Source organism: Colias eurytheme, chromosome 25, assembly GCF_061535395.1.
Source record: "Colias eurytheme isolate Ceu_HAF_F1 chromosome 25, ilColEury1 Martin Lab GWU primary, whole genome shotgun sequence".
Taxonomy (NCBI): Eukaryota; Metazoa; Arthropoda; class Insecta; order Lepidoptera; family Pieridae; genus Colias; species Colias eurytheme.
The window spans coordinates 1,574,483-1,588,617 of NC_143004.1; the positions used below are offsets into that span (position 1 = coordinate 1,574,483).

The 14,135-nt window shown below is 33.0% G+C and overlaps 1 protein-coding gene across 1 annotated transcript in view; it reads left to right on the top strand.

Annotated features, from left to right (window-relative positions):
- Swim (Secreted Wg-interacting molecule) overlaps positions 1 to 13,022 on the top strand; it is a 50,177-nt gene extending 37,155 nt beyond the window's left edge. The window contains exons 4-9 of the mRNA XM_090116126.1: positions 441 to 619; positions 3,684 to 3,864; positions 8,462 to 8,596; positions 9,295 to 9,488; positions 11,720 to 11,859; positions 12,153 to 13,022. Of these exons, the coding sequence (XP_089972252.1) occupies positions 441 to 619; positions 3,684 to 3,864; positions 8,462 to 8,596; positions 9,295 to 9,488; positions 11,720 to 11,859; positions 12,153 to 12,290 (967 nt within the window). The 3' untranslated portion in view covers positions 12,291 to 13,022. The remainder of the gene's footprint in view (positions 1 to 440; positions 620 to 3,683; positions 3,865 to 8,461; positions 8,597 to 9,294; positions 9,489 to 11,719; positions 11,860 to 12,152) is intronic.
- Positions 13,023 to 14,135: the final 1,113 nt, after the last annotated feature.

Here is a 14,135-nt window from a genome sequence, read left to right on the forward strand (position 1 = left end):
TATGATTTTTATGAATAACTACTTGCTTTGACCCTTATTTGACCCGGGATAGTAATTTTTGTAGTACTTCAAATGTTTAACAGTTATTATTCTTATCCAAATGAAGACAAATACAACAAACCAAAAATTATCGTTAAAATTTAAATCTATACTAATATTATAAAGCTGAAGAGTTTGTTTGTTTGAACGCGCTAATCTCAAGAACTACTGGTTCGATTTAAAAATTATTTCGGTGTTAGATAGCCCATTTATCGAGGAAGGCTATAGGCTATTTATCATCACGCTAAGACCAACAGGAGTGCAGCAATGCGGGTAAAACCGCAGGGCACAGCTAGAGAGTTATATTTGTTGTAACTTATATTGTTATACGACTACTTTACACAGAGTGCATGAGTAAGAAAGTAGAAACACATTCTAATAATATTTTTTTATTGTTACAGTGAATGCATCGTAACAGACGAAGTAAAACTGACAACAGAATGGAGATGCGATCAGGACGAATGCCTCATGAGCCAAGACGTGGTGTATGGAGTCAACCAGCCTGGCATGAGCTGGAGGGCGTATAACTATAGCCAGTTCTATGGCAAGAAGCTGAAAGACGGTCTGAAGTATAAGCTTGGTAAGTCATTTTTATTACGCGGTCCTGATTATCGTGCGCGGTTCTGAGTGCTTTCCTGAGTGCGTTCGTGTAATAGTGAAAACTGAATTGTGTGTACATTTAAATAATTAGACTAATCAACTTTCTTTTTCAATATTTGCACACCCAATCAATGGGTAGAATGTATTAGCCACATAATATTGTAATTAAAACATCTATAATTTGTAACTACATTCTTGCAAATAAATATAATTTGAATTTGAATTTATGCCATACTAGCTATCCGCCCGTGGCTTCGTCGAAATTCCGAGGAAGAGAATTAGATATTTTACCGCGGTAAAAAGCAGCCTATGTATAAAATCACTCAGTAAGGACAAGAAAGACAAACAAAGATATAATCATATAAACAAACAAAACAATATACATGTCTTCACATACAATACAATTCTTACCCCACTATGTAAATTTTTTTAGTGTAAATAGGCGTAGAGCCTTTTCGTTGCTCTTAGTGCGTTCGAAATGATTCTATGCAATGTTCTAATACTGAACAACAGTGAATACGAGTTTTCATTTACACTAAAGGATCACGAAAAGATGCTCTTGCTCTACTTCTATGTTCGTTTGGTCTAAATGCACCGTCATATTAGTAAGGAGGAGGAAAGCTAAAGCCATAACATGGATTTTATAGATTTAAAAATATAAAAAGAAAAACACATAGACACACAGACATAATATTGTTGTTGCATTTCCTCAAGCACCGTCAGGTACAATAAGAACTTGCAACAAACAACAGTAATTTAGCTGTCTATAACCTTCCTGATATGCCTGATTTAAACATCTATGGGCGGAATAACCTTTGTAACTCGGATCGTGCACAATAGCATTTAGCCGATGAAAGTCTGTGCCTAGATCACTAGTACTTTCACTGTATTTCTAGACAATGCTCTACTTTCCCTCTTCATATTCACCTTTTAATTTTAACGGGTTAAATACCGTTAAATAACTGAAGATGCGGCTAGCGAAAGTTTCTCTATGTATAAATAATTAAATATCTAGAGAGATATAACAGTCAATGAACTTCTTAGTTTAGGGTATAAATAAGATCCTAGGTTCATTAGTTGCACCCCAGTAAAGGCGAAATATAAAAGAAGCTATTTTATAAATATAGCTCGATTTTTTCAAAATTATCACCTAAGTATCAAACGAATAGCAAAAATCATCGCTCTAAACAAAAAATTGCTGACAATAAAGTTTAGCACATACTTTTTAGATCCAAATAAGAATAACTCTTAATTATAAACTAATAGCCTTATTCGTTATCAGAAAATCTTTAATTAAATAACAAAAAGAAACCAAGAGAGTGGGTCAATCCTTTGGAATCATAAAACACGATTTTATCTAGATGTCGGGAATTCGCGTTCTTTTGTTTGATCGAGATGTTTCTATAATATTCTATTGATTACGTCATTATTGTGACAGATAACATTTTTAATTATTTGAAGAGTAGTCGTAATGTTTTCATTAGCTAGTTTTTCGCCTGTGGCTTCTTTCGCGTGTAATTTCGCCCTTATTTTTTACGTCAGATTTTTCCCCATGTGCAATCTTATTTCATTCTATAGCCTATTTCTTCGCGATACTATCACTTAGCCAGATAATATTTGAATAATAAAACCATTGGATCTTTTAAAATAGACTTATCAATTATCATTCGCCCATGAAGAAAACAGATGACATAGTTGTAAAACAAATTTTCAATGCATCACTTTTCACGAGACAGCCATGAAATGTCGCAATTTTTCATCTATTTTCAGAAATTACCTCATTGTAGTGATCGATCGTTATATAAAGGTCGTATAACAAATGTGGCTGAACCCCATTGTATAGACTACAAAATTCTAGACCGATTTAGTTCTGACCTTACCTTTCACGGTATCTGATTGTATGATAAAGGTGGTGTTACACTTGACAATTGTGCTTATGTAGTACATAATATTTAGTAATCTGTGATTGTACTGGAGAAAATATTTGTTTATGTAGAGTAGGTAGTGTATAAGAGGATTTCTCAATGTAGAGTAATGTATTAGACTTAGAGTAAAGCATACAATAGGTATTGTATGCTTTGCTTTGAAATCGACGAGATATTTAGAAATTTTACTTACATTTGCTGATCTATAATTTACCAAAAGATTAGTGATAGATACGTAGGTAATGATAACAGTCTTGTGCTTTCCTTTGGCCTATGTTTTTAGTTCAGTTGAAAACTATAAGTTATCTGCAAATATTATGATATTGGACCAGGAAGTCAGAGGTGGCATATCTTAAAAGAATTTTGATCAAGAATAATATTACACTCTCGGTTAGTAACTACTGCATACGTATAAAACAAAAATACTTAATTACATCTTAATAATAACATTTTTATTGTCTTTTACAAAACCGTTCTTATGTCAATCAAACAAAATATTCGATACGTGCCACCAAGAATAGCGTTATCAGATCAACTCATATTTGCTCTCCACATAAATACAATGCCTTGAATTCCAAGTATTGTTAACATATTTCTTTTGTGCCGTTTTGAATACATTTTGCATATTATTCTTTGTTCGATGTTCGCAAAATGGGATATTTTATGTTACGAAAATATATTTTTGCGATGACATAATTCTAGAGTTCCTGATTCGCGCCTTTGAATCTATAACTATATGAAGCAATCCTGACTTTGATAATGAAAGTAAATTAATTTGTTTGTCTTTCTGTCACTTGACAAAGGAGCGCTTTTTCGGTATGATTTTTGAGTCTGCATAATATAGGAAGAAAAAAGAAAGAAAGAACATGTAGGCTACTTTTTACCGCGGTTACATTTTTGAATATAATTTTTCCATGTGAATTTAAAACCAACGCGGGCGAAGCTGTGAGAGCAAAGCTAGTATATATTTTTATGAACAAAATGACCTTATAGACCATTATTCCATAGTTAACATTATATTTTACATTTTTCCCATTGTGTACACACAATCTTTAATTATCTGTAAATCTATGTACATTTCTTGCAAATAAATAATTTGAATGTACATATTGTTCACAGGTACATTCCCACTTAGTCCAGAGACAAAACGTATGGGTGCGATCCGATACGACAAGAACATACCCTACCCTGAAAACTTCGATGCTCGTCGACGTTGGCCCAACTTCATCTCGCCCATTGTAGACCAAGGCTGGTGTGGTTCGGATTGGGCTGTTTCTATTGCTGGAGTTGCTTCTGACAGGTAAAATCTATACTAAAATTATAAAGCTAAAGAGTTTGTTTGTTTGAACGCGCTAATGTCAAGAACTATACTGGTCCAATTTGAAAAATTATTTCAGTGTTAGATAGAATATTCATCGAGGATGGTTATAGGCTCTATCATTACGCTAAGACCCAACAGGAGCGGAGCCACGCGGGCGAAGCCGCGGAGCGCAGCTAGTTTTTAATATTTAAAGGGCCGGTTTCACCATTTGCTGATTCGTCTTAAATAGAACATGATATAATGTAAAAACGGCTATACATTTTATAATGATTCTTATTTCGATACCATAATCTATGAACAAACAGCTTTGTCGCAGAATGAACTATTAGATTCTTACAATCAATGTTAAAACCAAGTGGGTAAGGTTCGATGAAAGAAAATAACCAGAAACAGTAGACATATATTATGTAATTTGTAATTACAATTTATGACTAGGTATATATATATTTATAAGTACGTATAGATATAATAACAGTATACATTTAAAATTGCTCTACACTCTCCTGACTATAGTAGGATTCTATTTAAACTGTACATTGTAATGTTAAATGGTGTGGTACAATAAATGGTTAAATAAATAAAATAAAATAAATTCTTTGCAATATTTCTGCCTGTCCATTAGGGTGGAGTGAAAAATATTTTTTTTCATTTTCGTTTCGGCATACCTGTAAAAAGATGTCATTATTGCTCATAAATACACATGCAAAATTATACTTTGCAGATGATACATTTAGAGGTGCCCCCAACATCATGAACTTTCAGAAATTCAAAAAATTTAGTCGAAAATCATTAAAGTTTAATTTTGACAAATTAACGCTAAATCAGATTCTGTGTTATCTCGTTGGTTGCCAACGGGAAGACACATAATACATAATATTTCAATATATAAAAAAGTGGCTATCGCTGGCTACCAGTGGCTCTGGTCGGTGGCCCGTTTGCGCCGAATCTTATTGTAGGAAACGTTGATTTTGAACAGTGCCGTTAAGGAAATAACACTAATGTTAGTAATATTTCTTAGTTATATTTTACGCGTAAATACAATAAAGATCATAATTTAATATTTTTGATGTGAGTTCTATCTATAATTCCGCTTTGTTACAGTAAAGTGTTGGAAGTCAAAATACGACAAACGACATGTTGTCCTGTATTTTGTTTGCCAGATAAGTACCCAGTGTCTCAATTACCAACTTATACTGATGCTAAGAAACTATTACTTATTTATAAGATATGAATAATTTAAACCTGATAAAATAACAAAATTCATGATTTATCCGAAAGATTAGCTACGGAAATGTTTGATGTGTGGCGAAAAGCATCGCTTCCCACTATTAGCTTTAATAGAGTACTACAACTTATTCGACACACCATATTCGATGAATATAGACGCTTATTAAAAGCTTATCAAGACCGACAAACTAACAAAAAAGAACAAGAAAAGATAACTGAAGTATTTTGTCACTCAGTACCAAAGGTTATTTGATATTTGAAGTTGCAAATGCATTTTTTTTTAATTCTCTTGTACTTGCTCAAAAAATTATGCCAAATTAACTATGTGGCAAGAATGTTAGAAAACTGAGCCTCTGACTTCTAATTTATCTGAAGAAACCTTAAAAGACATCGTGAAAAGCGGTTTGACTACGTTTCAGAATATCAAAGATTTTCTATGCCTTGCCCAGGCCGTAAAGCATATTATCAAATGTGTGACATAAGCTTCAAGTGCAGTTTGCTGAGAAAGTAAACAAAATGATTTTATAATGGCAAGAGCATCAGTATCACAACTGCTAATGCCTAATTTTGAAAAAAAAAACAGCGTTATCTATACTAATATTATAATCTATACTAATATTATAAAGCTGAAGATATTGTTTGTTTGAATGCGCTAATCTCAAGAACTACTGGTCCGATTTAAAAAGTTCTTTCGGTGTTAGATAGCCCATTTATCGAGGAAGGCTATAGGCTGTATATCATTACGCTTAGATTAACAGGAGCGGTGCCACGCGGGTGAAACCGCGAGGCAACCGCAAGCGCAGCTAGTACTAAATAATTACTTATTTCTGACATTTTCATTCCTCTATAATATCATTTTCATTAATGAAATACGTTAAAACAACTAATCAGGCTATTATTTAGTGTATCACAAAGAAGTTTGTTATATAATAGACTTGGAGGCCATAAAAATACTGTGATTAAAAAATAAATCAAAGTTTGCGAAAAAATCAAATTTTTCTAATTTTCAATTGGGTTGGGGCACCTCAAAACATCAAGACAGGTAAACAATATTTTGTATGCTGAATTCACTCATTAAAAGGCACCTTTCTGTCGCTATGCCTTTTGAAAAAAATAAAAAAAAATTTCTTTCATACATTATCACTCCACCCTACTGTCCATCTTCTGTCAATCTTAGTTTAAAAGGCATGCAATTCAAATGTTTCAGATTTGTGAATAGAACCAAAGAATTCAATAAAGCATTGGTCAGTATTACAAGTGCACGTTATTAATAAACTAAGCTGTAACGAATTCGAATCCGGTATGTCTTGGAACAATGAAGGCATTCGGTCTGACTGTAGGGTTGCTAACGAGTAGTTTTTATCTGGATTTCTTTTAGATTTAAAAGCAGATTTGAAGGGGGCTTTCAAAACATATTTTATATAATCTCTCAATATACCATACTATGTACATGTTTCATTCATTCATTCATTCATTCATTATGTACTCGGCTATTTAACATAAGTTAATTAAGTATTTCACAAATCTTACTTCAAATTCGCTGCAGTTAACCGAAAATACAATGACGAATTTTAAAAGTAATAAATTTTGTGACTTGTAGGTATTATCATAAATCTAAGACATTTTATTAAATTTTATTAAAAAGGAAAAGAAAGGGTTCAGTTTCAAATAAATGTGCGGGGTTTTTGAACTATTTGTTCATCGTTATAATTAAGTTGTGGCAGCCCTAGCCCAGTAACACGAGATTGAGTGAGAGCACTCGAGTTAAAAATACCTCAGAGCCCTTAGGAAGCCTACTTTGCGAATTTGCAAAAATAAACCTCAATACAAGACCATATGGTTTATTTTTGCCTGCTTGAAAGTGGAATTTTTCTTTGTGGCGAACTTGTTTAAAATTGTAAATAATTGCACTAATTTTTGCTTAGACGTTATTCATTGTTTCTCGTATTGTTATGACAGTCTTGTTTCTTGTGTCTTTGACTTTCAAGTTGGCCTGTTTATACTTTTTAATTTATTTGGTAGCATTTCTTACTTTCTTAGTAACTAAATGATCTGCGTAAAACGTTAATTTTTTGATGGACAGTGGCCAAAGTTTATGCTAATTTATCGTAGACAAGTTTTAATTTCACCTGTTGTTCACATAATAAAATTCACATACATATCCTACTTATATAATATAATTTAATCCTATCATACTTTAATATTTTTAATATTATAAATACGAAAGTTTGTGAGGATGTGTGTGTGTTTCTTAGTCTTTCACGCAAATACTACTAAACCGATTACACTGAAATTAAACACACATATAGAGGGTAACTTGGATTAACACATAGGATACGTTTTATCCCGGAAATCCCACGGGAACGGGAACTATGCGGGGTTTTCTCTGAAAACGCGGGCGAAGCCGCGGGCGGAAAGCTAATAGCTTTATAATAAAGAAAAGAAGGAGTATAATAAATTTAATGCAATAATAATAACAATTGTGTTTATTATCTTCCGGTTTTATAACGCTCAAAATACTTCTTAAATTACAAACGGTTAGTTAATACTGTTCGGCGTTCATAAAGATAATAAAAAAAGTATAATCCACGGTATTAGATTATGTTTCAATTACAATAGCGTTTAGTAACCAAATACCAAAGTAGCTATATCATATTATGGTGTTCAGTTTACTGTATATGATAAGCCTGCTATTGAAATGAGAAACTTGTCTTTAAAAGATAATAAAAACATCTTTGATCTTGAACCTTCGAACGAACAACCAGTTGCTACATTCGTATTTAAAAAGTGTACTGGAACTGCATTTTACTGCAGCTATAAGTATCTACTTAAACTTATTAGACTAATGTCAATCTGTACTAATATTATAAAGCAAACAAACAGACTCTTCAGTCTGTTTCTTTGAACGCGCTAATCTCAGGAACTACGGGTACGATTTGAAAAATTATTTCGCTGTTAGATAGCCCATTTATCGAGGAGGATATAGGCTATATATCATCACGCTAAGACTAACAGAAGCGGAGCAATGTGGGTGAAACCGCGAAGCACAGATTTTACAAATAAATTGGTATTATTTCTGAGAAGATCGGGAGAATAGAGAATGACAGAATACTAGATCGCATCATTGCAATATTGTTGCAAATACATATAAAACTAAAATATGTAATTTAAACACTTTTAATAAGGTTACATAAGAACCTACAGTTACTTTAAAGTTCCACAGAGTAGACAGGGAATAGATACAAAAATGTTAGATGGAAGTCGCGAAATTTAATTTTGCACAGATACAATATTTAACTGTAGATAACAGAAAATATATATTTAACTTTAACAAATATTGAATCCACAGATTCGCGATCCAATCGAACGGCGCTGAGAACATGGTGCTCAGTCCTCAAACACTGCTGTCTTGTAACATTCGTCAGCAACAGGGCTGCGCTGGCGGCCATATTGATGTTGCGTGGAACTTCGCGAGAGGACACGGGTATGTTATAGTTAATAGTTATACATAATAGACTAACGGTCCGCCCCGGCTTCGCCCGTGGTACATATTTCGCAATAAAAGGTAGCCCATGTTCTTTCTCAGGGTCTAAAGATTATCTGTGCCAAATTTCATCAAAATCGGTCCAGTAGTTTTTGCGTGAAAACCATACATACATACATACAAACTTTTCCTCTTTATAATATTAGTATAGATTAATTGTCTTGTTTTGTCAATCTGCAAATTAACTGTTCAAAAATTTGTTAAATTGGCCAGATACTCTTTAGGTACTTTATTTATTGGATGACTTAATTTATCGTTAATTTTTTTATTTACGCAGAATACAACAATACAATTCAGGGAAAACGAAAAGAAAATTCGTAATTCCTTTCCTTACTTCCGTATTCAGACTAAACCAAAATTTCGAAAAGCCAAGCCAATATTGTTCGTGATTTACACCTCCTTTTTTCGTGCTCTACCATATAAACAGTTTTGAAGTGAAAACTTCTTTAGCGGCGTTGAGCACTTTTTCTGAAAGGGTATAAAATCTTAAAATCGCGCCAGGACACGTGACCTGACCGAAAAAGCGTAAGAGAATATCAAACATGCTCAACGTTAATAATCAAGTTTTCACTTCTGCCGGCACTCCCGGAGTGCAGCCCGTCTTTTTTTTTTACCTACTTACTACTTAACCCCCACAGGCTAGTAGACGAGAACTGCTTCCCCTACAAAGCGGCAGTAACCCGCTGTCCCTTCAAGCCCAAGGGCACATTGATAACCGACGGGTGCCGACCGCGCGCGCTTCGCACGTCGCGCTATAAGGTCGGCCCTCCCGGCCGTCTTAACACTGAAGCTGATATTATGTACGATATTATGGAGTCTGGACCTGTACAAGGTTAGTTATAGTGATGTAGTTAGTTCTTTTAGCAGGTGAGTTTCTCGCGGAAGAATTCTAACCAATACCCGCGGCCCCATCATTAAAACGGCTCGACGGAACACAGTGGGGTTTTAGTCGGTAAGAATCCGACATAACCCACGGCTCCTTTCCCGGGGCCGTGGGTATCTTTGGAAGATTTCCCCACTATAAAAAAAGGTGAGTTTCTTTGACATGATTTGTAGCAACAACGGCACCTAATGTGACATACTTAATTTGTAGCAACAAGTAACAACTGAATGATAGTTTTTAATGGGGCACTAGATAATAGAACGATATTTTCTTTAACTTTCTATTATACCGACATAATTAAAAATAAAAGGTAGTAATAACCTACTATGTGCACTATGTATGCGAACTTACCATGGAAAATTTTGGCCAAAATATTGCCAAACTACGTAATACCGTAATACCTATAAAATAACATCTTCCAAATTCCAATTCATGAGGTTTTTATTTCTTTGGATCGTCCGCGGTAAACAACAGAAATGGGAAAGTCATGAAGCAACTATTTTATCGCGACCTTGTCCAATATTTTTATCAAAAAGGTCCCGTTAATAGCAAATACTTGTTGCTTTAATCATGGTGTTCTTGAGAGATAAGAGATGAATAGATCTTGTTTGCTTAAATATCCAAATGGCTTTGACTTTCAGGCGTATGCAGATAATTTTAATTATGCCTGTTTACGAAAATATCTGCTGCATATATTTGACTTGTGTATTGATTTATTTACATGTTTTTATAGTAATTTTTTTTGTACGTATGTTTCGCAAAATTTAAAAAATGCCTGGATTGTTTTTTTTTGTAATAATATCGGTCAAAAATTATGTTACACAAAAAGACTACGAGCAGAAAAAGCTGTTACGAGGAAAAAAATCAATTTTAAGTTAAAATTTGATTAAAAATAAATTTTACTTAAAGGTCTTACCGTAGTATTTAGTAGATATAAATTAGCAAAGAACCACCTACACGGTTCGTTTATTCAAATTCTTTGGATATAAATGTAAATTAATAATACAATCAAATATTTTATAGATATTTATGTAAGTATTGTGTAGTATTGACATATAAACATACTTTTAGCTCCCACACAAACCCTTTTGAGAAGAACATGTGTTTATTTCGTATATATGTACTTAAGTTTTTATGTCCAGATATAAATTAAATGACGAATAATAAATTAATGGTAAAAGTGTAGGCAGATTTAGATAATATGTAATGACGTAATTATGTAAAAGCCTATTTTGGATATGAATTTTCTAGCCACATTCCTGTCAAGTTTTAGGTAACTACTTACCTACTTTCGCGATAAAAATTATGCCCATTTCCATTCAAATTTCCTGTTTTCACATATAGGTAACATATTCCCATAAAAGGAATAATATTTAAAATATCTCTGTGACTGTGCAAAACAGTACCTTCAAAAATTTTCACAGGAAAAATAATTATAATATAATGACAAACATTCAAACATAAATAATATAAATTACATGCTCCAAAACTATTCGTTTATCAATCAGATACATCAATTTTTAGTTTAATCGTCTAAATATGAAGTAGGTACCTACTCAAGTTTAGACATTAGATTAGATTGGAGACGATAACAATTAAAATAGTAATTAACGAACGTTCGGTGACTTCAATAAACGAGGAAATAATTCCAACTATTCAAAGAATCTCAATGACTCCTGTATCCTTCAAAAGATAAATTAATGATTAATTGATATTAAACGATTTTGTTTTTATCGCACATCAAATAGTTCGGTATTTGCTCTAATTATGTTTTTGTGTGATATGCGATATTTTATTTTTATTGAGTGGGCAATGATTTAAAGATAAAAAATACGTTATTGTAATAACATGGTGCAGCATTTTATACATTTAAAGCTTGTTTCTTGTTGACTTTTCAACTGTCAAGGTGACATTTCACGCATATAATATCTTCGGCCAAGTTATTAAGATTAAGTAATTATCCTAAAAGATATCTTTAATTACTAAAAGGAGGAAAATTTAAATAAAGCATGACGACTTTTAAAGACGAGATTCAGACCTTATCTTGTTCCATACATAAAAATTATTTACTACTTTAACTAGAGCGGCGTAGTAGACCATACTTACTACCATACCATACATTGAATTAATTATTCAAAAAAACTATTCATATTTATAAATAATTAATTCTTTATCCACAGCGGTGATGACAGTATACCAAGACTTCTTCCACTACCGCGACGGTATCTACCGTCGCAGCCGGCACGGTGACAACATGTTGCAGGGACGCCATAGTGTGAGGATCGTGGGGTGGGGGGAGGAACGTGGCGATAAGTACTGGGTAAGTTTCTAGAATTTTTTTTAAATATTATTTATACTGGTTATATACCTACGTAATGTAGAGTAGAGGCAAAGTATTTAGGGAGAGCTAATCGCTTGTGAACGATGTCTTCAAGGGTGAGGTAATCCTGATGAATTGTTCAAATAAAAATAATCAACTTGGTAAATATAAGGAGATTGGTGTAAACTTGTTAAACGAATTTAGTATATTGATGTTACTTTGAAGTTGGTTTAAGTACCTATCGTGTAAAAATTAAAAAAAAAATCAATTAATGAACTAAATATTTTTTACAGACCGTAGCAAACAGCTGGGGCACAGAGTGGGGTGAAAATGGTTACTTCCGTATTGCCCGTGGTAACAACGAGTCTGGCATCGAGTCCTTCGTTGTAACCGTCCTCAGTGACGTCACCGAGGCGAACCAGAGGAAATAACAGAGGACCCACCTCATCAGTCCCCTGTGCGTCATTACCAAGGCCGTGAAAACAGCCAGGGGACTGATACTGTTGAACAGTACGAGAAACTTCGGGTGAGATCTGGTTCGCGTTGTGATATTTTAGGTTAGGTTGGACAGTAGATTCTGGTTCTGTGTAGCTTTTGTATTCAATGGCAATGTTGAAATTTTATATGATTTGGGTTTTGAAATAAATGCGAACGATAGAAACAAGACGGACGATCAATGTATTTATCGAATAAATACTTGCATTTTACATGGTTCAATGGTAAAATGCAAACCAAAACTATAATTTGTAACCATATAAGCTAGTGCCTTTAAACTATATAAATATTGTATTGTTATTCTACACCAGTGTCTAGAAATAGTACCTAGTAGTCACACTGCCTTGTCTTCTTACTGCCTACTATAGTATATTTAGATTAGTTATATGGCTTTAAATATAAAAAATCTAAGTGCATATTTTGTATGAATGTGGATGTGGCGTCCACACGGTATTAATTATAATAAAAAATATTTCAAGTTGGTAATTAATCAAGTGAGAAAAAAGACAATCGAACAATTATTAAAATAAATATCATTAAGTATAATAATAGTGTTAGATGCGAGATTTTTAGAAGGGGATAAATTTTTGACAGTTTGCACCGTGTGGTCGAAACATTATTTAATTTTTTAAATAGTCAACGCAAAAAAATGCACTTTCACAAACCATATTTTTCCGAGATATTTTTAATGATAAGCGGAGATATTAAAAGCGAATGTATGTTAAGCTAGTTTATGTCCGACAAATTTGTCTAAATTAAAAAAATGTATACGTTTAGATCAAGTTACTGACGTAGTTTATAATATTATGAGTCGTAGAGTGAGAATGAACCATAGAGGAGGCACTAAAATGACAAGTAATGCGTGAGAGAAATACACTTATGACTATAAAGCTAAGAGTAAGCGAGACAGAAACATTGTTTTTTGTTTCTCTCATGTTATGCGATTTCTTTTGTTGGGGACAAAGGCAGTTTGTCCCAAACAAGCGGCTACAGTCCATTGTTTTGCTAGTTTTCTGTTTTTTCTCGCTGTTAGGTGACTTCAAAGTTTAATAAACGTTGACAGTGATCTGTTTTAATCCGACTTTAAGTGAAAATATGGTGCGTTGTAGTGTGATTGGTTGTAAAAATCGGCTGGAACGAAGATTACCAAATATTACCTTTCACACGTAAGTAAACTTATTTGAAGTATATTGTTTTATAGAACTGGATATAGTTGATACATTTTCATTAACTCTAATGTGAAATTATCTACAAATATATAATATTTTCATCGAAATAGACGTAAACATTTTTTTGTGTTATCCGACTAAATTACGAAGTGTTCTTGTTGTTCAGGACGCCATTTGTTTTTACGTAGTTTCAAATTTATGGTATAATCATGTGATTAACATTAGGGATACCAGTACAGGGTAAAATTTTCCCCAAAATCGTGAAATGTTTTTTTAATATTAAATGTTAATGTTTGTGTAAAGTTTGTTACACGGTTCGGTTTTCCGGTTCAGTTTTCCTCATTTGCATTGGTTTAAGTATTTTTTTTTCAATGTCGGTTTTTTTGTATATTCCAGGTTACGATGCACAACTTTAGCCTTGTTTTTTCATAAAAAATATATGAACTGGGATATTTCGATATTTGTGGTTAATTGCGAGAAGTGTAAAAGCAAAAGTTGTAATAAATATTTTAAATACCTACAACTTACCATTAAACTTTATTCCGCAGTTATATTTTTTTTTAATCCCGATCTCAGATCGATCGTAAATAACTTTTCCTCTAATTTTTGTTA